Genomic DNA, 27,074 nt, shown 5'->3' with positions numbered 1-27,074 from the left:
ACTATGTTTCCAAAGAACAGATTTGTTTAATTTAGCATCCTGTTTCCTTTATATATTAGTCGAATCTACAATCTAGCCAATCAGGCAAAAGAATATAGATTATTTCATTACTTTACCATGATTTAGCCGTAGAGTTTATTTTTTATTTCTCGATAGGAATAGAAAATGTTGAGAAATTTAGGCGAATGCTTAGTGGGAACACCATCTTCAAATAGTTTATTCTCTATGGAAACATCACCTCGTCTGATCACTGTTTCTAGGGGTCTAAACGAGTGCAGCAGAAGCGGATGGCAGAATCAAGGAAAGGAGCATCTTCAGCTACTGATCTTAGTAAAAAGGATTCCCTTCTTGGTATGCACTTTTAGCTTTCATATCTATTTTCAGATGTCGTGTTCAAACTGCAATTAATGTAAACATGGCTGAATTTTTTATTGTAAGGTCCTAAAAAAAGGTAATGGAACCTCTACTCTCCTTGACACAGATGAGGACATTGGCAACGAATTTATGAAGTCCTGGAAATCAATATCAGTGACAGAGGATGACATGGTGGACTTCAGTTTTAGTACAGCCTCGAAAGGGAAGATTAAGGCCTTTGATTTTGGAACTTTGTAAGTATTGCCAACTAGAAATTTGAAGTCTTTTGGATAGATCACCTTCAATCATATTCCAAGCCTCATCAGTCTCACTTATGGATATTTTTCTTGCCACAGTGCCATTTTCATGTTCATGCATTAAAAGATCCAGCGATGTGGGATCTCAAACTCTATGGCAGAAAATTATCAATGGATGCTTCATGTCATTGAAAAATATTATTTCTTTTCTTCAGGGATGATGATTTCAATCTGGATGGAAGTTTTGAAAAGTTATCATCATTCAAGATTGACATGCCAGATCTCGACTTTTCATCCCCACCCAAAAAGATTGAAAAGGCTAGGAGTAGCGGTAAAGAAGGATCATCCAATGGAAATATTCAAAAAGATATAGACAACTTAAATTTCTCTTTTGATTTTAAAGAGTAAGTGGAGAACACAATTAGAGAAACATTTCTTATTACTCAAGAACTGTCTTTTGAATTTTAGACAGCCATGCAATTAAACTCTAACTTACAACTTCTCATTTTTACTTATGTCTGGAATAAGATTGGATAGCTTTGATATTGATAAAAGCTTACAAAATGGAGAAAAGAGTTGTATACAACAGCAAGATTCCAAGGCAGTTTCTTCTTCTAGAGTTGAGTGTGAAGCTTCTAATATCCACATAGCTGAAGAAAATACTGCAATTGATAATAGTATAGCCAAGAGACTTCCGGCATCAGGAAACGAGAAGAAAAAGATTGAAAAGGCTAGGAGTAGCGGTAAAGAAGGATCATCCATTGGAAATAATCAAAAAGATATAGACAACTTAAATTTCTCTTTTGATTTTAAAGAGTAAGTGGAAAACACAATTAGAGAAACGTTTCTTATTACTCAAGAACTGTCTTTTGAATTTTAGACAGCCATGCGATTGAACCCTAACTTACAACTTCTCATTTTTACTTATGTCTGGAATAAGATTGGATGGCTTTGATGTTGATAAAAGCTTACAAAATGGAGAAAAGAGTGGTATACGACAGCAAGATTCCAAGGCAGTTTCTTCTTCTAGAGTTGAGTGTGAAGCTTCTAATATCCACATAGCTGAAGAAAATACTGCAATTGATAGTAGTATAGCCAAGAGACTTCCAGCATCAGGAAACGAGACTAGTTCTACAGTTGAGAATTTTCAGGAAGATTGTGGTGAGCTAGAGTCAGAAGAAGTGGATGGTACATCACATGAAGCAAGAACTACAACACCAACTACAAATAAAGAGGAGCAATTTGAAAAAGGTTGCTTGTCTGAAAAAGAAGTGGCAAAGAATAGTCATCAAGTCATTCATGATGTACCTGTCAACTGTGTTGCCAGAAATGCACCTGAAAGTACTTCAGAACCACAGTCTGAAATTTGTTCGGAAAGAGTAGAACTAACATTAGTTTCAGGTGGAACTAGAAATGTCACTGATGAAAACATAGATTCTGATGTAACTTGCTCTAGAAAATTGCCTCAAAGCTATTTGTCTCCAATAAATATCCCTGCATCAGAAAAGAATAAGTCAGAATGCAACGATCTGAATAAATTTATCGATAATGTTCAACTGGCTGAAGTTCATTTAGATGTCAAAGATTTTTCAAATTCAGATGTCCCGAGGAAGCTTCTGCTTGACACGCAGGAAATCAGAGAAAACCAAAATTTGAAATTGAAATTGTCTACAGTTCCCTTAAGCAGGTTAAATATTATGCTTTATCATATTACAGCATTAGATAAACAAAATATTTTAGTACAAAAGTTTACTTAGATTAATTAATTCTGATGTTTTCCATTGGAAATGTGAAAATCGTTGAATAGAAATACACAGCTGGAAATTATTTGCCTCGTGTATTTGCACAAACTCATGTTTAACGAATTACTGTGCTAGAGATGTTGTGCAATTATGAATAGCACATCCATGATTTGAGCTTTCAAAGAAATGCATGATAGAATCTCATAAATTTTATTTTTCTTTTGCAAATTCCTGATGCAGAGGACGGCCAATAAATGAAGTGACAGTTAAAGAAAAAGAAATGGGTGGGAATTCATCGATGTCAAGGACAGATGTTAGCAAATCTCAGCTACAACCATCATCTATTAGTACAAAACTTTTCTCTTTAGGCACGAATAGAACTGATGCTCCAAGTCAAATTCCGGCAGCTGGAGACGGGTACGCTGTTTTCTAATAACAAATGCCCCTTATGAAAATGTGCTTTATATTACAATCGCACTATTGGCATTTGATCAACTATATGGTATGACATTTGATGGTTGACAAACAACAAACACGATGATTGCAGTATATGACCATGGAAAGACTGTAATAGCAGCCTAAGCTAGGGTTCTTAATATGAACTTTTCAGTTCGAGCCTCTACAGCTTCATATTGGCTTTGTTAAATGTCATTATACCATAGACGTTTGAAATTCAGAGTTCATGACAGTTGGAAATTGCACTTTTCCCATGATTTGGCAATGGCCATTCCATTCAATAATATGGCCCCGATGTTTTTCTTCTGTTTATTAACAAATCACAGGAACCTCTGCAGAGACTCTCGACCACATAATAAAGGAGCAAAGACAGCTCCGCCAGTTGCAGTACAACGTGAAAAAAGCTTAGGAAAGCTTGGTACTTTAAGGTTTGGCATACTATGGGTGTTTTATTTTACGCTTGGACTATGTCTTAAACTTCATTTTGAGGTGGAATTGCCTAAACCTAACAAGGATGTGCAGAATAGTATATGTTTTCTTTTTTTATGTTATTGCTTATTCTTGCAGTACCAGAGTTAATCCTAGCAATTCGTGTGCAAGAAAAACTACTCAAACACATTGCAGTATGGAACCACAAAAATCATCAATGATACATAGTCAAAACGCGAAGACCATTTCAGCTCAAGGGAATAAACTATGTTCTATTAAAGCTAGCTTAATATTTCCGAATCCTTCCAGCTTGAAGACTTCTAGGTATGGTGTTCGTATGCTTTTTTTTTTTTCTCGAACCTTCAAATTATACTGATTAATATTTGTAAGATCACCTCATTCTTTTTTGTTTAGGGGATTTGGAGGAAAGCAAGTCCTCTCGAGGACTGGAGGTGTGCAAGAAAAGAAATTAAGAGAATCAGAACTAGATACGGAAGCAAGACAAAGAAGTAAAAGCTTTGACATTGGCTACTGTGCTGAAAACCAGGAGAAACAAAAACTTAAGCGTAAAGCACTAGAGGTTTATATCTTTAGCTCATAAGTGATAAGTCCACGTCACTGAGGTGTTTAGAATAATTTTGCTTTTTAGTCCCAAGACCTCAAAAAATTCTTTCCCTAAGATTCAAGTAGTCATTACAGATTTTTTACTCCAAACCTATTTACAGGGACCAAATGCAGATTCGATATTGTTAAAACCCCTGAAGCTCTTTTGTGTATCACCTGGTGGATTTAGGTGACAGCATATCATTAATCTCATTCATCTTTTTTATTCATTGGATGATTCTCTTGATTAATTAGTTGCTTTCCCAAATCACTTGCAGACACTCCAAAGATCCATTGGTGAAAAAGATAGAACAGGTTCGGCAATTGGTTGAATGGATTTAAGAAATAAAAATACGAGCCAATGTCTGTTAAATTTCCATTCCGTTTTCCATTTTTGGTGAAATCAGGTTGAACGAATGACCACTGCCTCCCATGACCAATTAGCCGACAGTATCGAAGACACTCGTGTGCCAAATGTGATGGAATTGGAAGTATCTTTGGTTTTGGAAAATGATCGAAATGTTGAAAAAGCAGAAGCCTATTCACAGCAGCTTGAAGATGTAAGAACTGTAGAATATTTTGCACTTTGTCAGATTGAAAAGTAATATTCTGATGATTTTCATTTGGAAAAAGGAGCTAAGACGTACAAAGACCACCAATGAATTGACAAAATGAAAACATGAAAACAACCTTGTATCAGAAAATTAAATGCTTTCAGTAATGTTGCAAATACAAACTTTACACTTTTAGAGTAACCTAATGTAGAGACCTGATGAATCTATTGTTTTAATTTTTTACCAGATGTGCAATATGCTAAAAAAGAAGCAAAATGAGGCCAAGGATATATTAGTCCGAGCTCTTGTTAACAACAATAATCTACTCATGCTCAATCATCCCAACTATGAGGAAAAGATATCCTTCCATGGCATTTTCATTAGTAAAATTTTTCTCATTTCCTTATCGGAAGCCCAACTCTGAATTCCTTCACGAGTTTGAACATTATGAAGGTTCAGAAATTTGCTAGCCAACTGTTGTCCAAGAAGCTTCAGACAAAAGCAGCTTGAGCCTTAATTCCATTTTACAGGTATGCAAATATCTAATCAATTCAAGACTGTCTGCACACATTTTGTTGGGTTCATTAGGCATTTTTTTGCATTGACAGGAGTAAATGGAGAACTAAAATGTATATCATGTTGGGAATGTTGGGTTCTCATTTTCCTAAGCGACAGATTAAGGAGCTATAATTTTCTAGCACAATGAATAATGTCTACACACCTAAAGAAATGGAGTGAAAACTTTAGTTATTATACATCTTTTTATCTCTTTCTTTTCTGCTGTTTAAATAGCAGATGGGATTGCAGATCAAGAGTGAAAACTTGGGTTCTAGGTAGATCTTATTTTTAAGATAAAAGACTGAAGAAAATCGATTCAATAGAGATTTGGACTTTGCAGATTAACTTTACAAATAGTGGATTTGGAAAGCGTTTAAGATGGGTGTTTTATCTTAATGACTTTTAAACTACATTCAGATTAGCTCAAAACTACAGAAGTTGGGTTTGGAACAAGCTCATGAGTTCACCTTCATTCACTAGGGACGAATTAGATACCAACTTCAATTTTCAGTTATGAAAAGAGGAAATATGACTTGCTCCCAGAGTACACCTAAAATAAGCTCCAGTTTGTCATTTGGTCAATTTGTTGTGGCGGACAATTTGTCAGTGGCCAAATTCCCATTGCTAGAATTAGCATTAACTTCAGTGGCCGCTTCTTCTTTAAACCTCATCCAATGTCTACAATTCTTTTCCTCTTTAAACTGTCCAACTCTTTTTGACTGCATTCCACAAATCTGCACATGTATACGATATCAAAACGTGGCCACAGGGAATTAAAAGACAGATTTTTTATTTTTGGTAAAATGCTAGTCAACATCGAAAAAGTCTTAACCAAAAAACAAAAATAGAAAATGGTAAACTACCACTGACATATATTTGATTTCTATTAGTTCTTTACGTTGATAAGTTGGATAAAATTGAGACTCTGGGCGGAAAAAAAAAGAAGAAAAAAACAAAACAAAACAAAACCAGACAAACAAAGAAAGGGGAAGTTAGGCTGACTATTTGCTGAACTACAAATGAGCTGGGCCATGAGGACCATCTTTTCAGCTTTGTCTAGCCAGATAGGCAAATCCAATTATCACTCAGCACTCTATCACATCTACGTACACCAACCTCATAACAACCTATGTAAGAGTCGTGGTACCGGATTTCTCTTTGGGATATATTTATTTATTCAAATGAAATCTCTTTGGGACATATTGGATCTGATTTTATATAAAAGTAATATTCAGAGTAGCTTCATAAGACAATCTAAACCTCCTCATGTTTATCCTTGGGACATCGTCAAGAGATAACTAAAAAACACGCCCAAATAATTAAAAGAAAGAGTGAAGAACGTTAATAAGAAAAAGCCGCAATGGTCTTGAAAAAAAAAGAGACGAAGATATAGATAAAACAACTATATCCTTGTTTCTTTTTACTATTTCTCTTCTGTTGGCCTCAAATCCTCTAGCAGTGCCTCAAGAAATAGCTGGAAATTTTATGGCAGTTTATGGATGCTTTATGTACGGCATTGAATTGGTACTTGGAACCGTATTATATCATTTACTTCAAGTTGTCAATTAGGTTCAGCCTCTAGAGTATTATCAATTTCTCGGGACCATTTATTGCAGAATATTAGGTCATAGTAGGCTGTAAAGCAAATTCTGTTAAAGGAGGATCTAAAGGATTTTTTTTTTTTTTTTTTTTTTTTTTTTTTTTTTTTGTGAAAACAAGGTAGTGTTCCTTAGATGAAGCAGAGGATGGATACCAGCTAATTTCAGAAGCTTCCATTACTTTGGATATTTTCATTTGCCGCAGGCTCTTTTCTTTACGATCATATGATTCCCTTGTCTCCTCTGTTTCATGCCTCGTTCCAGTCCAGGCTTCCCCTAACTGTCTTAAAGAATTAAACGAATGATTTAGCATGAATAATATTAGAGGAGTGTAAATAGATGCCAAATTGCCACCAACCAACCCTGTCGAAGTATTAGGAAATGGAAATTTGAATTGCAGTATCACTAAAACCACTACCTCTTGAAAATACCATGTATTCATCTCATTCGAGGATACAAAAACAATCGTCCCTGACTAGGATTGAGGAGAAAAGTTCTAGCACTATGGTAGTATGGGATGCTTACACTGGCTAGTGATTGATTTCTATTCATATTTAATTACATTATTAGTTGTTTTAATATTTGATTTTAGGTTATTATAAGCTTCTTTTTGAAACTTTAACACTTGTATGTGTTTATTTAATTTGTGATTTCCTAAACGTTTAGAATTAGCCATATGATTTTCATACTTCGAAAAAGTTTCTAAATAATTTAGCCTATAAAATTTTCTTTGTTTAATAGATCTGTCATTCCTACACTTAGTTTTAAAAAATGTCAAGTCCCTTAAAATCTACTTGCCATGTAGTATCCTTAAGTATTGTACTCGATCAATATTTAAAAGTATAGGTTTAGAGACTAAATAGATACAATTATAGTCAACTAGAGAGTTTTGAGACACCTATCAACTAATTAGTTAAAGTAATATAATTCTGTCCAAAAGGTTAGACGTTGAAATTTTGAACCAAAAGCAATAATCGAAAAAAAATAATAATTTTCACATTATTATGTACCAAAAATATTTTATTTTTGGGATTATGGGAGCTTGGTGATCTAGATAGAGATAAGGAGCCGACCGACAGTTGCTCCTTTAGTTCGTCTTCTATAAAGAAAATGCATAAACCTCAAAACTCCCTCATTTTTCCATATAATTTTAACTAGGATTGAGTTTTCATGTGTATCCAAAGGCCTCTTCCTTCAAAAAAAAAAAAAAAAAAAATCAGAATGAAGTCTTAAAAATTAATTAGGAGGAATTCCTGTGTAGATCATTTTTTTTTACCTGTTAGGCTTCACCTCGAGTCATTCGTTTATTTGCCTCGCTAATCCCAAGTTTAAATTACATTTCCCTACTTTAGTGAGTGAAGTATTGATCAAAGACTTTTCACAACAGTTTAAAGATCTAAAAAAATTTCTGGTTTATTGGCCCGATAGATAGATATCATATTAAAGCTATGTAAGAGGACAAAATATGAATTCTTTAAGTTGAGCCAATAAATTCAGTTAGGAATAATTAGATTAAAAAACTTAAAGATGGTTTTGGCTCGAGTATAAAAAGCTGCCATATCCCAAGACTACTTAACACATCGCTACAAACTATTGCTTCAAATACAAACAGATATTAAATAGCAATGGCCAAGATTAGCTTGTGGGTCTGCCTCATCTTGTTGGCCTCCTACTGTTTTGCAGGGTCTGAATCCCGACTACTCGAACCAAAATTGGCGGCTAGGTCACATCGGCCAGCGCTGTTGGGTTCCAGAGACAACTTTCACATTGGACTGGTAGCTGTCGAAGGCTCCGAAAGCATTCCTCAACGAGGGGTGGCTCGCCTGTCACCGGGAGGCCCTGACCCCCGCCACCATTGATCTTTAGAATCCTTCTCCATGTGTGGTGTAAGAGAAGTTAGTCTAGCAAGCTCCGATTCTGTTATAACCGTTTGATGTAGGAGATCTGAAACTGAAAAAATTGGTATTCGGATTTCATGATTGAATTACTTTTCGTCTTTTTGACAGTAATGCCAAATTTTTCCTTTTTCTTTTTGTTTGACTTTGCCTTATCACCTCACAATTTTGTGCCGTTTTGAAGTTTCAAAAGTAATTATTTCAATATTGAACCTTGGAGGATTTGAAGAATGTTTTGTTTGCCTCATGTAGCCTGTTTTAGTTCCCTTCCGAAATGTTATTGCAGTAGACATACATATTCATATCTTACTAGCACCGATCCACATAACATCCGGTCTCTTGGACAAGAATATTCCCCGTTCAAAATCCTTCTCTTCGATTCTTGGATGATCCTTCGATGACGTGGAAATATTTTTAGTATTTTTACAAGTTTTTGCCACGTAATCAATAATTTGTTTTAAAATGGAAATGGAAAGTGTATCAACTTTCTTTTTTCTTCACACAAACGCCAATAAGTATCAAAATTCTAAGAGTGTACCTTCAAAAGTATTCCTTAGTCTACCATGGAATTACATTATTTTTCTTGATACAAATTAAACCACATTTACAAGAATATAAAACTCTAAAGCTCTTAAAATTCTTGTTTCATTGGCTAGATATGTTATCGTATCATATTATATAGAAAAATATTTAGATTCGTTCTTTACTTATCTTTGTGAGTCTATTGAGTCATCCATTAAAAAATTAATATGTAACCGTTTTTTCTTCAATATATATGTATTAATTTTAATTCTCTTCTGTGCTAAAAAAGAGGTATGGAATTAAATACCACTCTACTTCATACACACATATTATATGTGAGAGGTTGGCAATCGGTCAAGATCACATCATATTAATTCTACTAATTGTTTAAGTTGAACCAACAAATCCAGTACGGAATAGTAGGATTAAAAAATGCAAAGATGGTTTTGGCACTAAGTACTATAAAAACCTGCCACATCTCAACACACTACTGATTAACACGTTGCTACAGAAACTATTGCTAATTGATATTCAAATTCAAATACAAATTTCCTTAATATTAATAATAAGTAATATGGCCAAGTTTAGGCTGTGGGTTTGCCCCATTTTGTTAGTCTCCTACTATTTTTTAGCCTTTTCGACTACTTCCAACCAGATTTTGCGGCTAAGTCGCATAAGCCAGCTCCGTTGGGTTCCAAAGGCAACTTTCAACTTTCCCTTGTGGCCGTCGCCGAAGATTTTTGAACCATTCATCGACGTGAGGTGGCATTCTTAGCGTGAGTACCTGTGATTTGGGACATTAAGAAGATGTTTCGTATAAACGGTGAGTACCAAATCATAAATGTTCCTCCCCAATTTTGTGACATGACATATTCTTAGCGTCTGACAATACATTACAAATTAAAAACACACTTTTAGTTAGAATTATATTTTTATTTAGAAAAGAAAAAAAAAACTTAGAACATAAGAATTGAAATAACGACAGAATAATTCAAACGATGGAAAATCTAGAATAAACTATACAAGAATATGTTGACGTCCTTATTCGTACAAATAATGATAATGCACATTGCACATCCACACCCTTCTTGTTACCTTTTTGTTTTGTCTATATGTTCTTTGTAAATTAAATAGTGTGAAAGCAGCCGCCACTGAGATGGCCATAAATACAAAACCGACAAAAACAAAGGAAGAAGACAACCACAAAGCTAAAATGTGAAGCCGTCTTTTCTTCTTCTTCCTTTTGTCTTCTTCTTTTTTTTTTTTTTTTTTTTTTTCTATTTTGCCTCTTTTAATGTTAATATTTTAAACGATTTCAAATTCTAAACAATTTCAAATCAACTAGTTCACTATATATTATTAAAAGAAAATTGAGTTTTAGATATTATTTTAACCTTTGTTCATTTCTTGTTGTTTAAAAAATATATTTAAAATTAACTTTAGATGGATTAAATCTTTTGTCCAATTGGTTAACTGGATCCTAAATTTCTTTTTTCCAACATGATCGAACCCAATTCAACTTAAAAATTATATAACTCCAAGTGTTTCAAATTATATATATATATAATTAGTCTAACCCAAACCTTAATTCTAAAGATTGGAGTGAAAACCTTGTTTAATCTCTGAGATATTCTAGCATGAGTAGGGTAGTTCTCAAAATAATTTTAGCATATAGGGATCAAAATAATATTTTATTTTTATTCTTTTAGTAGGGAAAGTATATTTTAAACGATACTTGCAATTAAATGGAAAGTAAAAGAGAAAGAAAAGTGATGAGCAAAGACAAAAGGTTGGAATCTGGCTTCTGATTTTATTAATTTTATTCTTTTTTGCTTTTAAAAAAAAATATACTAAAACATATATATATATATAAAAGAAAATATAGAAGGGTTTGTTTAAGTGATTGTGTATAGTTGTAGTTTAAAACTAAAAAGAGTATTGCGTCCAAATAATTGCATGTAAAGTGTATAAGTCTGAGTTGGTTTTCCACATTTGGGCTGCGCATTCAAAATAAAACTCCATTTTTCAAAATGCATCTCCACCTGGCTGCCACATCATTCTCATTTACCATTCATTTTCAACTCTATATTATTTGCAAAATAAAGGATCAATTCACTTTTGCTCATACTCTGAAACCACTTTTACCTATCTAATATTTATAATTCAATTATAAAACCCTTGTCAACAAAATTTCTTCATCATCCACCAAATATTTCATTCTTTTATAGAGATTTGAGGTTCAATTCATATCTTCACAATTCCTATATTAAAAATGATTAAAATTGTGAAGTAATTTTTTTTAATTCCAAGTGTTCCAAAAGGGCTTCTCCTTTTTTCTTTTTTTAATACGGGAAAGTTTAACCATATTGACATATTGGTTGATGATACATGCATAAATGTATTTATGGTAGTTCAACTAAATCATTCTTTTAATTTCAAACTTAATATTTTAATTTCTTCATATAGTTACAGATTAGTACTATATATATATATATATATATATATATATATATATATATATATATATATATATATATATATATATATATGTATAGAATGGTGATTCATATTTTTGTCCGTAGTGATATGATGTAGAAATTTAGGCGACGTCACAGAGATGTTTTTCTTTTCATTTATTCATCCTAAGATTTGTGCATCATCTTTTTTAAGGAACAAACAAAATTTCATTTTGGCTGTATTATTTTTACATAACAAAGTTCCATTCTCTGTACTCGAAAAAAAACAAAGTCCTAATTCCATTATGTTATAAAGTATGATTTACATGTCCATATTTTAAAGTTGTAGTTATTATATATATACATATATAATCTCATTAAAATCTCCGAATGCCATTATGTTAAAAGTATGATTTGTAATTTCTCTTTTTTCTTTTTTATTATTATAATCTCATTTATATTAATGACAAGTCAATGGTGGTTGATGTCGATATATAATATAGTTTAAGACAAAATATTTATAAATATAGCAAGTGTTATAAAAATGTTGTGGGTATATAATAAATTAGTATTCTTTTTTCAGTAATTTCAATTTTTTTCTAATCATAATTTACGATTGATTGATATTCATATATGGTATCATTTTGTGAACGACAATATATCAAAGTCATACTATGATATTTTATTGTCATTTTATATAAGAATATCATCTCTTTTTCATTGATGGAATGACAATCCCTTCAAATTTCATAGATGGATATCAATATTCTTTGAACGTTGAAATACAACGTATAAGTAAAGTCTATCATGCGTAGCCAATAATATTACGAGACTTAATTTTATTTGTTATGTCATTATCAACATACTTAACTCAGAATTTTTTTTTTTAAATTTTTCTTTTTAGTTGTCTGCCAGTAATTTGAATTCATGGTTAAACTTCCTATAATATAAAAAAATAGAATTATAATAATTGGTAGCAGCATTTTCTCTGCCCCACCTATTGAATCGTATAAAAGTGTAAAGCTTGTGCACGTAGTCATCTTATGATTGACTTTTATCCCTCTTTGGTTAATAAAACTCCGTTTCCTATTTAGTTAATATCATACCAATTATCCATCCAATTGTAAGTTGTATGATTGGAGAAAGACCATTTATTTAATGACAAATCTGCATGCTCGTAATCCCATAGATGTCTAATAAAGCAGTTTTGAAAGAATGAAATCCAACTCTTAACGGTAATTAAGCATTATTATCGTTTGTAGAGGAGTTTCAATTTCATTCTCACATCTCAATGGTTGTGAATAAGTTGCAGTGCTCCTCGATGGCATCCTCAGTTTCAGTTAACTCATTATCATAATTTTTCGAAAGCTTTCAGTGGATTAGTAGAGTCCATTTCTGAAAAAAGTGGAAGATCAGCAGGCAACGTTTCTGGACTCAATCCTTCTTCTTCCAGCCTCTTAACAACTTCCTCGAACACAATCGTGTTTCCATTTCGAGTCAGGTGCAGTCCATCACTGCAAGCAAATGGATAGATTAGGTTCAGATCTTGTAGCGCAAAGAGTGAAGGTTTCTAATAATAAGTTGTCCTAATTTCTATGAAATCAAGATACTTATAACACAAAAATCTGATTCGATAGATAATCTTTCCAAGTTATTTTTCTATCAAGTTTGTTTCTAAAGGTCTTTTTAACTCGAGAAGGAGTAAGGATGAGAGAAAACACAAGGCAGAAATACTATAGATAAATGCACATTAATGATAAACATGATCATAAAGAAATTTCTAAATATCTGAAGAAAAGACACTCAGACAGCACCTTAAGCAGAACCATGAGAAACAGATATGCATGCTATAGGCTCTTAATATAAGCTCAGAGCAGCATGCCAGCACCAAATGTCTGAGCAAGCACATTAGAGTCCATTTGGTGCTGGCATGCTGCTCTGAGCTAGGTAGTTTTGCTCAGTCTCAATCTCTCCCGTTTGGTAAGCCTCTTCGAGAAGAGTGAAGGGGAAAACCGGGGAGTAGAAGCCATCACCAGCACATGCAAAGATTAACTAACACCCTCTTTTGATAACCATTTAGCTTGTGGTTTATGGCTTATGAAAATTACTTCTACTTATATTTTTTTTTGTTATCTAAGTTTTACCAATGCTTTCAGAATCCAAACGAAAATTTGAAAACTGAAAAATTAGTCTTCAAAAACTTGTTCTGGTTTTTCAAATTCAAAATGTTCAAATGATTCCTTTAAGAATAAAATCATCATAAAGAAATAATGATAAAAAAAAATTTCATTGTAAAAAACTGAAACAGAAACAAAAAGTTACCAAATAGACCCTAAATAATTTAAAGTAGCTTGTTGAAAGGCAAAGCAGAGATATAGTATCACATTAGCCAAGGGGAATATTCACGCAAAGGTAAAATGTGACTTGCGAGTGAAGTATTAGTCCTCTCTAACTAAGCGTTTTATACTGAGTAGCCCCACTTTTGTTTTGTTTTAGCAATCTGAACAATAGCCTCAAGCTTTTCAATGGCAAGATACTTAAGAGCATGCAGAACGAAATTGTTAGGAAAGATAAAGAGTTTTGACAGCTCCTAACTGTCCACCAACGAGGAGGGGAAGAGGGCGACTTAAGATTAAGCAATCTATTACATTTAATTTTATGGCCACGTGATGTGGCAAAAATGCACTCTTGTCCAAGTTCACAAATTCTAATATACTGAAAGCATTCCACATCTTGTTATTTCTGGAAAAATCTATACATAATCAGAGTTCAACAAAACATACTAATAGATGGTCATGATGCAAGCAGAATATACGAACCAATTGCTTATGTAAAAAATATCAGAAACATAAGAGTAAATCTGTGAATACCTTAAACAAGCCTTTTCCCAGCCAGGAACTTGCTGCATCTTAGTCCAAATATCAATAACAGAAACCCCACATTCTTTAGCAACAGCAATGCAAGCGTTAGCATAAGCACCAGCAGCATCGTTAGTCCTCTCAGGCTCATTTAGTGGATTTGGAACGTAAGGGTTCCTGCAGAGATTGTACCATTTCCCATTATCAGAACTACAATTCAAAAACTCAGACTCGAGATCTCTCAAAATAAAATTGTGCCAAACAAAGAAAGTAGGAGACATAGATAACCATACTGTAAACGCCCTTCTTCATCAATAGGAGGAGGAGTGATAAGCAAAATACGTGTTGCAGGCCATTTCTTCTGAAAATCCAGTAGAAACAAACTCAGACTCGATTTGAATTGCTAGAAAAGATAAGTTCAATGGACAAAAATTATTGTGTTTTTTGTTTTGTTTGTGAATAGTAGAACATGTAGGCACCACAACCGAATCACTAAACTTAATTTCAATAACAAAAAGTTTTCACAAGAAGATTTAGAATAAAAGTGCAGTCCAGTTATAAAGTAAAACTTTACTTACTAACCATTTACCATTACAGTAAGAGAATCCAACAAAAAAAAAAGAAAAAAAAATCTAACCATTGAAAGAAAAGCCAATTGAAAGTGATCCCCTTATTCAAGCCAACCAAAAGGGTGTCTTTCCCAAAAAGCTATTGTGAGAAAAAAAGCTGCTAATTTTCCTTCGGAAAAAATTATTAAGCCAACACATATTAATCACATCTTTAAACAGTATAACACCATCCCCTGATTCCTTTGGACCCAAAGCTCACATTGTTTTACTTCAAAATTCATCCCCATTCATTCCATATCCAATCTAACATCTTCTCCACTTCTAGCCAATGTTCAAATTCCAACACAATAAATCCAAAATTTTGGGGATGAACCGGAGGGCCTTTTCAACAGATCCTTGGCTAAATCAATAAAGAATAACCAGGTAACGAAAAATAGTTTATACTTTGGCAACGACAGATTTTACATATGTGGGGAAACAAAATTACAGCCGTGAAGCAAGAATATACCTTGAGAAAGGTGACGATTGAAATGAGGTTTTGCTTGTATTCATGAAGGGGCACATGTTGGAAGGCGCCATATCTATCTGGAAGACAAGCGTCATTAGCTCCAAAGAACACCGTCACGGCAAGCGGCGAGGCAGCTTCGCGTTCTTCTGAAGGTGGGAAGACTCGTTCAATGACCTTAAGCGCCCATCTCGTGTTGTAGCCACTGTATCCTCTAACCACCACATCGGCCTAATCGCATTCAAACAAATGAAAAACACCCAAAAAATTTCAGACTCGAAACAGATGATGAAAGGGAAATAGGGAATCAAATTTTTATAGCAGGTTAACGCAAACAGTGAAAAAAAGGAAAAGCAGCCGAACCTTGCGAGTGAAATGATTGGTTAGAGCGGATCCCCAGCCGCCATCAGCGAAAGAAAATTCTGTAATGGAATCGCCAAAAAGATAGATCTTTGGTCTCATCTTTCAAATGGGTTGTTTGCTCAGAAGCATCCAAATTTAAATGAAAACTTTAGGATAAATCAATGCCCGAAGATTAGCACTTCCAAATATTGAATCTCCCCACATTACTATAATCAGGAAATTCCAGCTCCAAATGTTTTTCGACATTTTTTTAATGTCGTAAATTTTAGATGCTTACGAAAAAGCATATACTTCTCGACCTATTCTTTTTCGAAGTACGGTAGTTTTTAAGAAGAAGATAGCAACGTTTAGACAAACGTCAGAATCTCCAAATCATTAACCAATAGACCATTAATAATAGATTGAATCCGTATTCAAGTCTATTACTAATATATTTAGATTTTACTTGAACAAAAATATAGTTTTTGTCTTTTTTAAAAAATGAAAGGTCTAATCAACCAAGAAATGGTATAAAAAGTAAAATTTGATACTTTTTTTAAGTTTCTAATTTCTGTTAATACAACAATCTAGATATGAAGATCAAGGAGGAAGGGACAAATAAACTTACTTTGATAATATTTAGGTTTGTTTGTTAATCATTTAGTTCTTCCTTCTTTGGTTTTTCTAAAATCAAACTTTTTTTCTTTTATTTTTACATCAATTTTAAGTACGAGAGATGTATTTTAGCTAAATTAAAAAAAATAATTTTAAAGATACTTTTTTTTATTAGTTTTCATATTCTCACTTGTTTAGAAAAATAAAATTAATATTAAAACAAGAGAATTAAACGTAAAAGATGTACTTATAGATTTAATTTCAAAAAAATAAAAAACAAAATTGTTATGAAAGGTAAGTTTTTAGTTGCTATAGCCGAAGGTAGGTATGGTTTTAGTTGGTTGGATGGGCAAATATGTATTGAATCATGATTTTAGGATAACTATTATGCAATAAGTTTGGTAAGTACATAAAAAGTTGGTGGACAATTAATGAAGTGATAGAGCAAAATAATTGGATCATCATGAGTACAAAAATAGTTTGCTTTTGAAGAATACAAATTATCCAACCTTTTCAAAATCACAAACTTAACAAAATTGTGGAGTGAAATATTTTGAATGAAAGTTTGCACCCAAAACTCCGAAAACCGGGTTGGAAATGGAGTTGACAATTCTGTCCCACTATCCTTATTCTGTCGCTCAACTGATGGATGTATTGCCTCAAAAAACTGTTGTGCATCAATTCGATCAACAGTCAGTATGGAACATGAAACTTGTTAAAATCAACGGGAAATTCCCACAAATTTAGAATTTGTTTCTATCACCTGACATCTAAACAAAATTCCATCAACTTTTCCTTTTTTTACTTACCCAAACTAAAGGGCAATTAATCCCGAAAGGCTGTTCTTTTGATGGCTCATCCATGGCGGAAACATTAGCTATGTAAAGAACTATATCACCATTTCTGACCATCGAGAAGCTTCTTTTTCTTTTTCTTTTTTTTTTTTTTTTTTTTTTTTGACAAAAGCACAAGAACAGGCGAGAACTTCCTATGCAAGTCGTCATAAACAGCGGAATAACATATGGTTTCGGGTTTGAAACAGAGGTCAAACCTCATGAGTCCATGACCAAAACAGTCAACAATAATACAAGGAAATTTTATCTACTATTATAAAAAGAGATTTTGAGGAATAATCAGATCCACCCTGCACCAGATTAGATCAAAATCTTTCTTTCCATGTCGGTTTCCACTCCAATTGAAAATCGGTTATTGCTATTAGGTACATGAATAGTGGGATTATTTTAAAGAAAAATACTTAAGGAAACTACCAGTGCTGACAAAAAGGTGGTAAACTGGTCGATCGTGGTTTTGTTTCAAAAGAATCCAACGGTTGTAAAGTTGGGCTGTTTTTAAACGAAGACAAATGTTGGAGTTTCACTTTATAAATTAAGTAAGAATCATTAGGACGCCCATAGTTTTCAGAAAACCATCTCAAGTTTCAAGCTTTCCACATTCTCCAATGATCCTATAATAAGAGCACCAAAACCCACAAATAGTAACTTCAAATCGGAACCTATACATATGGAATCTGCTAATTCGATTGGCTCAGGGGCTCCTCCCACTTCAGTTTCAGTGCCGGTGGCTCCCAATGCTTCAAGCGGCACGCTAGGCAGTCACCTTGCTCGGCGGCTCGTCGAGATTGGAGCAAGCGATGTGTTCTCTGTTCCTGGGGATTTCAATTTGACCCTTTTGGATCACTTGATCTCCGAGCCCCAACTCAACTTGATCGGCTGCTGTAACGAGCTCAACGCCGGCTACGCTGCCGATGGCTATGCTCGTGCCAAGGGCGTGGGTGCATGTGTCGTCACTTTCACTGTCGGTGGTCTTAGCGTGTTGAACGCTATTGCTGGTGCTTATAGTGAGAATTTGCCTGTGATTTGCATTGTGGGTGGCCCAAATTCGAACGATTATGGTACTAACAGGATCTTGCATCACACAATTGGGCTTCCTGATTTCACCCAAGAGCTTCGATGCTTTCAAACAGTCACCTGTTACCAGGTAACTCTATTGATAATTCAAAGGTTTTTTTTTAAAAAAAATGGAAATCTGCTTTTGGGTTTTACTTTGGAAGCTGAATAAGTGTAAAGTCTGGCATTAAACTCGACAAGAGTAAATAAGTATCCAATGTTTTTCCAATTTGGTGTAGTTAAGTTTATTAAATGGTACTATGGCAGGCAATTGTGAATGATTTGGATGATGCGCACGAACAGATAGATACTGCGATTTCAACTGCTTTAAAGGAAAGTAAACCTGTTTATATCAGCATAAGTTGCAATCTTCCTGGAATCTCTCATCCAACTTTTGCTAGGGATCCTGTTCCCTTCTTTCTTGCGCCGAAGTATGATCATTCTTCTTCAATTATATCTCCCCTTCCTTTTCAATGATGATTGGTTATAGTCTGATTAATAGCATTGCTTTAATTGAATGTTGTATTCGATACCAATACATTTGTAAGTGTACATTAAGTTTGAGAATTCGTGTGATCTCACATAAAATTATGGATTCGCCACTCACAGGGTAAGTAACCAATGGGGGTTGGAAGCAGCAGTTGAAGCAACTGCAAATTTTCTGAACAATGCAGTGAAGCCAGTGATTGTGGGAGGTCCCAGGCTTAGAGTGGCAAAGGCACAACGGGCGTTCGTCGAGCTTGCGGATGCAAGTGGATATCCGATCGCCGTTATGCCGTCTGGGAAAGGGCTGGTGCCAGAGCACCATCCACAGTTTATAGGGACGTATTGGGGCGCTGTGAGCTCCAGTTTCTGTGGGGAGATAGTTGAATCAGCTGATGCTTATGTCTTCGTTGGGCCAATTTTCAATGATTATAGCTCTGTTGGGTACTCTTTACTTGTCAAAAAGGAGAAAGCTGTGATGGTGAATGTGAACCGCGTGACCATCGGCAATGGGCCATCATTTGGCTGGGTTTTCATGGCTGATTTTCTAACTGCATTGGCCAAAAGGTTGAAGAAAAACCCCACTGCTCTTGAGAATCATCACCGAATATATGTCCCTCCTGGACTGCCTCTCAACTATGCGAAGGACGAACCTTTACGAGTCAACGTTCTCTTCAAACATATTCAGGTTAGCCATTGAATAAAAATCAAAATTTTGAATGATTAGAAGATAAAATTTCAACTTTTTTGACAATGGGTTTTTATTCATTCTTACTTTCCAATAGCAAATGTTGTCCGGTAACACTGCGGTAATCGCTGAAACTGGTGATTCATGGTTCAACTGTCAGAAGCTTCGTCTCCCCGAAAATTGCGGGTGAGCTTCGTTTTTTAGTTTGGAATGTCTTGAATTTGTGGTTTCACTTATAATAAGTTGATCTCTTCCATTTTGCTTGTGGACATTGCTAACTCAAGCTAGGTTGATTTTTACTATTTAGTTTTCTCGATTTCTTTTATTTGTCAATTTTATAATATGGTTAGAGTTGTAACCCTTTGGTGTGGCTGTGTTCAGCTATGAATTCCAAATGCAATATGGATCGATTGGATGGTCAGTTGGAGCCACTTTGGGATACGCTCAGGCCACTAAAGATAATAAGCGTATAATCGCCTGTATTGGTGACGGGAGTTTCCAGGTTTGTGATTAGGTAGATGAATGCGTTTGATTTGTATGAACTCTAACTTGAGAACCTGGAATCTATGCTAAACTTTTGGGATTTGTCAGGTTACGGCTCAAGATATTTCAACGATGATTAGATGTGGGCAAAGGAACATCATCTTCCTCATCAACAATGGCGGATATACAATTGAAGTAGAAATTCACGATGGTCCATATAACGTTATCAAGAACTGGAATTATACAGGTTTGGTTGACGCCATCCACAATGGTGAAGGAAAATGCTGGACTGCCAAGGTTAGCCCAAAATTTTTACTCAAACATCCGTCGGTTTAAACTTTTGAGTTGATTGTTGATTCAACTTCTACTTGATCCTTGCAGGTACGAACAGAGCAAGAACTAATAGAAGCAATTGCGACAGCGAACAATGAACACGAAAAATCTTTGTGTTTCATTGAAGTTTTGGTACACAAAGATGACACGAGTAAAGAACTACTAGAATGGGGCTCTCGTGTGGCTTCTGCCAACGGTCGCCCTCCAAATCCTCAATAAGTGGTTGTTGTAGAGTAACATCAAAGGGTGAATAAAGAGAATAAAAATAGCAAAGTTTTTCATTCATTGTATGCTGTGTTCAAATGAAGAGTTTATATTATCCATTTGACTTCTCTTGTTGTCATCCACATGATGATTACCGCATCGGAACAAAGAATAATAAAAATAATAAACCATGAGTATGAGTGTTTCACATGGAGGCATTGAAAATATAATTAATTAAATCGTGTTTAAATAAACAATTTTGCTTACCCTTTCCTCGCATGCACACAGAAGAAGAAGAATATATTATTACGGAGTTTTTTCTCTAATCATCCTATTGGATTTGAATTTTTTTTTTTTATGGACATCGGTATTAAATATATTATTAATCCAGGTACTTAATTTACCAAGTTTATATGCACAAAACATATTTAAATGTAGCCATAAATAATCTAGCACTGTTAATATATGATTGCCTCAATTTGTGTAGGCCACCTTCCACCCACCAAAACCAAAATACTCCACTTTCCTTCCTTCCATCCCATTTCTAAAAGTCAATCAAAGCATTTTGTTCTTCCATGGATTCATCAAATTTATCCTTGAATCGATGGTTGATCATATTTTTTGTGGCAACAGCCTTGAGTCCATCCACAAATGTGTTGGGCAATTGCTTCAACTCCATCTTCAACTTCGGAGATTCCCTTTCCGATACTGGAAATCTCTTCAACAATTGTAATTCTAACAAGCCTCCCAAGTCTTGCTTTACTCCATATGGAGACACCTTCTTCCGTCATCCCACCGGCCGATTCTCCGACGGACGTCTAATTATAGACTTCATTGGTAATTTCCTTTTCTTGATCCATGACACTCTGTTTTGCTGTGTTTTTGTCTGTTTTCAATTTGCTCTTTACAGCTCAATCACTGGGGCTTCCGTTGCTACAGCCATATCTGGGTGTAGAAACACAGAGGATGAGCGTTGCTGAATTTGAGAAGGGGTTGAATTTTGCGGTTGCGGGAGCGACAGCCCTCGATGCATCATATCTTCGAGAAAAGGCGTTTGTTGAAGTACCCACGAATTACTCTCTGTCTGTTCAGTTGGAATGGTTCAAGAAGGCTTATTCTTTGGCTTGTCCGTCCTCTTCCTCTACAAGTACGTCTCTTTCACTTTTCATGTCTCACTATATTCCCTCCTAGTAATAATAGACTATCGCATACTTTGCTTCTTTGTAGTTTGTATAAATTTATATTTTTTTAAAGTGAAAGACTTGTTGAAACAAAATGGTTGGGAGAAATAAGGTAGAAGATTGGATGTAATTTTCAAAAAAAGTTGGGTGGGAAGATTTTGAAGCCAACCTTTTCCCTTAATTTTCTCCCATGAAAGACTGATATTTTGATTTTGATTCACAGGATGCACAAAAATCCTGAAAAAATCGCTATTTGTGGTGGGAGAAATAGGAGGCAATGATTACAATTATCCATTTTTCAAACAACATAGCTTTGAAGAAATTAAATCACTCGTACCAGTGGTGGTTAAATCAATTGGTTCAGCAATTACAGTATGAATATATAATAGTCCCACTCCTTAAGTTTAGCCAAATGCTGACCCAATTATAATGACCAAATGTTTACGATTTTGATTGCTATAGGAATTGATTCAATTGGGTGCACAGAGTTTAATAGTTCCTGGAAATCTTCCAATTGGGTGTTGTCCAAAATATCTCAAAATTTATTCAACTTCAATCCAAGACTCTAAAAATGGTTGTTTGGATTGGCTGAATCAATTTTCTGAATATCACAACAAACATCTTCAAGAAGAATTGAACCGAATTCGATCTCAACATCCCAATGTACAAATCATATATGCAGATTACCACAATTCTGCCATGCAATTCTACAATCACCCAGAAAATTTTGGTACGAAATAGATCTGCTTTCTAAGTTTTCAAGAAAAATATATATATAAATTTTTTTTTCCTCCTTGTAAGAAAGTGTTTTGAATGTGTAACGCAGGATTGGCAAATACCTTGGAGGCTTGTTTGGTGGATAAAAATGAGACATTGAAGAAAGATGGGAACTATGGATTGAGATCAAAAGCAAAAACAAAAACAAAAACAAAAAAGGAATGTGATGATCCTTCCAAATATGTTAGTTGGGATGGTGTTCACTTAACAGAAGCAGCATATAGGTTAATTGCCAATGCTATATTACAAGGTCCATATACTCATCCTAAATTCACTACCTCATGCATTATGTCACACAATCTCCCTACCAACTTACTTCAATTGCAATGAACTCTAATTTGTTTTCTTATCTGAATTGTGTGTTTATGTGGACAAAAATTGCTCCATTTCTTCCTAATAAATAAACCTTCCCTTTCAGATATATATTTGATTTGATTTCTATATTTGAATAGCCTCTTTTAGCGTGAATTATTGCAACTTTGGATCAACATGAATAATTGAATACAAAAGGGAAAATGAGATCGTAAAAGATGAAAACAATGAAAAATAGAGTTTAGATTGAAATTTTGTTGAGACTTAAATGAATTGTATATTACAAATTGGATAAAAAATATTCAATTCGAACCTGAGTTTTGAATTATATTACATTTTGGATCCATCTCATTACAAGTCAACAAACACTTCAGAGAATAAATCAACGTCTCGTTAAGATAATATTTGAGTGCAGATCGATGTTTTATGCATTTCACTTTTAACACATTTAAATTAGATAATATTTGAGCGCAGATCGATGTTTTTTTATAATATTCAATGCTTTATGCATTTAAAACGAATGGTACTCCACTCATGGAAAATTATAAGTATATAATTTAATTAAATTAGATGCGTACAAATAAGTGATATTAAAAATGCATTCAGAAAAACATCACTTCTAAAAAATAAAATGTAGATGGTAATAAACATTTCAACTTATCCTTCATTTTTTAAATTTATCTTTATAAAATCTTTTGAAATTGACATTTGGTCGATATGTTAATAAAATTAAGAGAACCAAATAACAAATAAATTTAATATTACAACTTTCAGTTATGAACCAGAGAGTCTTTGAAAACATTTAAAAGCTGAAATAAAAGAATGTGGAGATTAAAAATAAAATAAAATAAATTATAAAAAAGGCATAAAAATAAAGATTTTAAAACATATGATTTAATCCTTACCCTTCAAATAAAGCTAAAGGACAACCTTTTTTTTGGGTTGATTAAGAATTTAAGAACCATTTTTAGAATAGTAATAAAATAAAATTATTCATGAAATTTTAAAAACCAATATCTAGAAATTATTAAAAACGAATAATAATTAAGAATTTAAATACCTACAAATCGATTTTGTAAAAGGTAGCATATTATATAATAAATTAATTAATTGCCTATAAACTTTTATTTATTATTGTTATTCCCTACGGCTTTATACAAAGAAGAAAGAAGGGTCACTTGCCAAAAAAAAGTAAAAAAATTTATAATGACTAAGTTTATAACACACAATTTATTGTTTGCAAAAATAGTCTTATTACTAATACACATTTAATAAACTTGATATATACGTGGTACACATAAATATCCTTTGATATTTCTATACTTCAACTAACAATCATTATATTTCACTTTGGAAATAATGTGTCATTGATATCTTAGGAAGAACAAATTGTTTTTTTCTTATAAAAAAATGATTAAGACCTTAAAAAGAAAGAAGAAATAGTTTTTCAAATCAGAAGGAATTACTGAGACCTTAAAAAGTGAGAAAAGAAAACAAGAGATTAAAAAATGAAGAAAAAATAAGAGATGATTAGAACATTTAAAAAAGAAAAAAAGTTATTAAAAGATAATATGAGAATAATAAAAAAAATTTAAAATCGATAGTATTTTTAAAAAATAGAATTTTATCATATTTACGAAATTCTAAAATAAGGAACTCTATTTGCTATAAAATCAACTACATTTTTCCAAAAAAGAAAGGAAGCACGTTGACCAGATAGTCAACTACTTTATTAGGTGAGAAAAAGAAAAGAATTAACTAAGTCTTTTTATTTCTTTCTTTCAACCAGAGGCTTTCTTTGCCCACAGAAAAGTTATAATAATTCTCTCTCTTTATTAAAAATCAAATTCGACAGGAGCAATCGCAGAAAATTTCAAGCAAAAGAAAGATGAAATCACAGAGATTTAATGAATTGAGTGGGAAAAGAGAAATGCCACCTTTTGTAAGACCATGACATAGGCCGTAGGCCTTATCTATGAGAAATTAACATGTGAATGCAGAATTCTCATGCCAAATCTAGAAATCTTGTACCAAACAAGCCCTTGAATGATTGAAGGTGCCACTTACTTAATCATTGTTTCTTTATTCTCCCATAACTTTTGAACCTGAGCATTGAATATAGAATTTTTATCTTCAAAAACTCCATCTAACTTCCACAGTTCCTGTTGCAGGTGAATGGATCCTCATTTCCACAATTGTTGGACCTTTTTTCTCTTCCTTTTTTTTTTTTTTTTTAATATTTGGTGTTTAGAATTTGGATGGGTTAAATCATCTTTCACCAATAATCTTGACAAGAACAACTACCATTCTTAAAATGGTGAAATCTACTGCCATCTCTAACAATGATCTCTCTTTCAAACACTTGAGAAATTATCTTGCTTACCTCGTGGCAATCGCCACAAACTCTTAAATTCTTGATAATACGAATACAATCCCCAACTTTAGTCACCAGTAAGCCAAAGGCAATCGCCAATCTTTCACTGTGCTCTTTAATGGCATTTTCTTTTTCTTCTTCCTCAATGTCATGAAGAACTGATGTAACATTTGCCGAGTATCCTGCCGCTGCTATTCTTACTCCTATTATCTCCAACATCTTGTAGATCTCAGTAGTTCGCTCATGTTCCTTATCTCCGGCAACAAATTGGTGAACTCTCCCTTCTGCTTCAATCAAGCTCCAGCCTGCAACTTTGTTAGAGTTTCTTTCAGCCATTAGCCTTCTAACTTTGCTTACGTCTTCCCACTTTCTTAGTCTGGCAAAGATACGAGCCAACTGAACATAATGCCCATTGTGAGTGGGATCCATTTGAATCAACTTGTTTCCAATTTCTTCACCCAGTTCTGCGAACCCGTGAACTTGGCAAGAACCAAGCACCGATGCCCACAAGACAGGGTCCGGAGGAGCAGGCATTCTGTTAATCATTTCTACAGCATCATAAACAAACCCGGCTCGGCTTAAGAGATCAACCATGCAACCATAGTGTTCCATCTCAGGTTCAATGCCATATGTGTCCGTCATTAGCTTAAAGAAATGTCTTCCCTCACTAACTAAACCAGCTCTGCTACACGCAGTCAAGACTCCAATGAATGTCACATTGATTGGGTGGAAACCCTGTGTAAGAAACTTTTCAAATAATGCAAGGGCTTCTTGCCCAAGACCATGAGTTGCTAGCCCACAAATCATAACATTCCAAGACCATTTATCCTTTTCAGGCATTCTGTCAAACAAGAATCTGGACTCATCAATACAGCCGCACTTAGCATACATGTCAACTAGTGCTGTGCCAAGAGAAGCAGTCATTGGGAATCTCAACGAGTCTGCAATGGAATGGATCATTTTCCCATACTCAAGCGTACCAAGTTGGGCTGCTGCTGCGAGCAAGGACACCAATATTGCCTCATTCGGCCTCAGTTTTTGTTCTCCCAACTCTTTAAAGTAATCTAACGCCTTTTCCAATTCCCCATTTTGAACACACCCAGATATTATTGTGCCCCATGAAATCACATCTTTCTCAGGCATTTCAACAAACAGTTTCTGTGCATCACTGATTTGTCCATGTCTAACAAAACCTGCTATCATCGAATTCCATGATACTACATCTCGACTACTAGGAACTTCATCAAACACCTGTTTAGCAGACTCAACTCTGCAACAAGTACAATACAAGTGAATCAACGCATTTCGAACGAAAACGTCTTTGACAAAACCAAGTTTAATCACATGGGTTTGAACTTGGGCCCCTTCGCGAATGGCCAAAGCGTTACTGCAAGCTTGTAAAACAAAGGTGAGCGTATGCTTATTAGGCGCCACTTCAAAACTTCGGCACATGTGTGAGTAAAGAGAAATGGAGTGGCGAGGTAAGTCCCCTTTTACGAAGCAGCGTATCATGTTATTGGTGGCAAAAACACTTGGATGAGGAATAGAATTATAAATAGATAGGGCGTAGTCAGAGGGAAGTGAAGAGGAAGAAATAGCAAGAAAAGCGAGGAGGTGAGGGGTGATGCGTCCATCGTTAGCAAGGCCAAAGACGATAGTACGGGCATGAGCTTGCTTAATTTGGGTGATCCCAGGTGTTGGTGGAAGAGAAGAAAGAGGCGAAGGTAAGCGAGGGTTGGGAACAGTGGAGAAGAGGTGGAAATTCAATCTCTGTTTTGAAGTCCAGAAGAAGAAATTAGGCCTACAGAGTAGCATAAAGAACGATGGCCAGTGGCAGATTCGGAAGTTTTTGTTCAATGGCCTCAATAAGATGCAATTGGTGTAATAGACGCTAAAATCCAATTCTGGGTGCCCTACAACACGTCCTGATCCCGATGCTCCGATTCCTACGTCTAAATAGTCGGTGCTATTATTTTGTTTTGACAATTTTTCAAAACAAAAATAATTAAGATATTTTTT

At 34.3% G+C, this 27,074-nt stretch overlaps 5 protein-coding genes across 5 annotated transcripts; 3 read left to right on the top strand and 2 right to left on the bottom strand.

The window, feature by feature from the left end:
- The first annotated feature begins 275 nt into the window (after nucleotides 1–275).
- Nucleotides 276–8,616, top strand: LOC103484467 (uncharacterized protein At4g18490). The gene is made up of 14 exons (XM_051088371.1): nucleotides 276–351; nucleotides 482–608; nucleotides 827–1,015; nucleotides 1,140–1,427; nucleotides 1,552–2,298; nucleotides 2,594–2,770; nucleotides 3,148–3,237; nucleotides 3,377–3,562; nucleotides 3,653–3,818; nucleotides 3,964–4,031; nucleotides 4,120–4,156; nucleotides 4,249–4,401; nucleotides 4,643–4,925; nucleotides 8,235–8,616. The coding sequence occupies exons 1-13, from the start codon at nucleotides 288–290 to the stop codon at nucleotides 4,817–4,819; spliced, it is 2,469 nt and encodes an 822-aa protein (XP_050944328.1). The 5' UTR covers nucleotides 276–287; the 3' UTR covers nucleotides 4,820–4,925; nucleotides 8,235–8,616.
- A 3,944-nt stretch (nucleotides 8,617–12,560) lies between these two features.
- Nucleotides 12,561–16,029, bottom strand: LOC103484466 (GDSL esterase/lipase At5g45920). Its single transcript, XM_008441542.3, has 5 exons — nucleotides 15,720–16,029; nucleotides 15,360–15,587; nucleotides 14,576–14,643; nucleotides 14,295–14,459; nucleotides 12,561–12,938 (listed from the first exon to the last, which is right to left on the bottom strand). Exons 1-5 carry the CDS (start codon nucleotides 15,816–15,818, stop codon nucleotides 12,776–12,778), a joined length of 723 nt encoding a protein of 240 aa, XP_008439764.1. The 5' UTR covers nucleotides 15,819–16,029; the 3' UTR covers nucleotides 12,561–12,775.
- Nucleotides 16,030–17,834: 1,805 nt separating this feature from the next.
- Nucleotides 17,835–20,426, top strand: PDC2 (pyruvate decarboxylase). The gene is given in 7 exon segments (NM_001297477.1): nucleotides 17,835–18,311; nucleotides 18,488–18,651; nucleotides 18,830–19,391; nucleotides 19,489–19,577; nucleotides 19,773–19,893; nucleotides 19,983–20,171; nucleotides 20,256–20,426. Coding segments are annotated over 7 exon segments (1,773 nt in total).
- Nucleotides 20,427–20,661: 235 nt separating this feature from the next.
- LOC103484464 (GDSL esterase/lipase At1g28570-like) lies at nucleotides 20,662–22,774 on the top strand. Its single transcript, XM_008441541.3, has 5 exons — nucleotides 20,662–21,248; nucleotides 21,322–21,558; nucleotides 21,816–21,964; nucleotides 22,055–22,322; nucleotides 22,419–22,774. The coding sequence occupies exons 1-5, from the start codon at nucleotides 20,987–20,989 to the stop codon at nucleotides 22,697–22,699; spliced, it is 1,197 nt and encodes a 398-aa protein (XP_008439763.1). The 5' UTR covers nucleotides 20,662–20,986; the 3' UTR covers nucleotides 22,700–22,774.
- Nucleotides 22,775–24,956: 2,182 nt separating this feature from the next.
- On the bottom strand, nucleotides 24,957–26,870 carry LOC103484461 (pentatricopeptide repeat-containing protein At4g21065-like). Its single transcript, XM_008441538.3, has one exon. The coding sequence runs from the start codon at nucleotides 26,868–26,870 to the stop codon at nucleotides 24,957–24,959; it is 1,914 nt and encodes a 637-aa protein (XP_008439760.2).
- Between the last annotated feature and the right edge of the window lie 204 nt (nucleotides 26,871–27,074).

Source organism: Cucumis melo, chromosome 8 (genome assembly GCF_025177605.1).
Source record: "Cucumis melo cultivar AY chromosome 8, USDA_Cmelo_AY_1.0, whole genome shotgun sequence".
NCBI classification, from domain to species: domain Eukaryota; kingdom Viridiplantae; phylum Streptophyta; class Magnoliopsida; order Cucurbitales; family Cucurbitaceae; genus Cucumis; species Cucumis melo.
The sequence above is the reverse complement of the archived record's forward strand: the minus strand, read 5'-3'. Positions and strand labels throughout refer to the sequence as shown.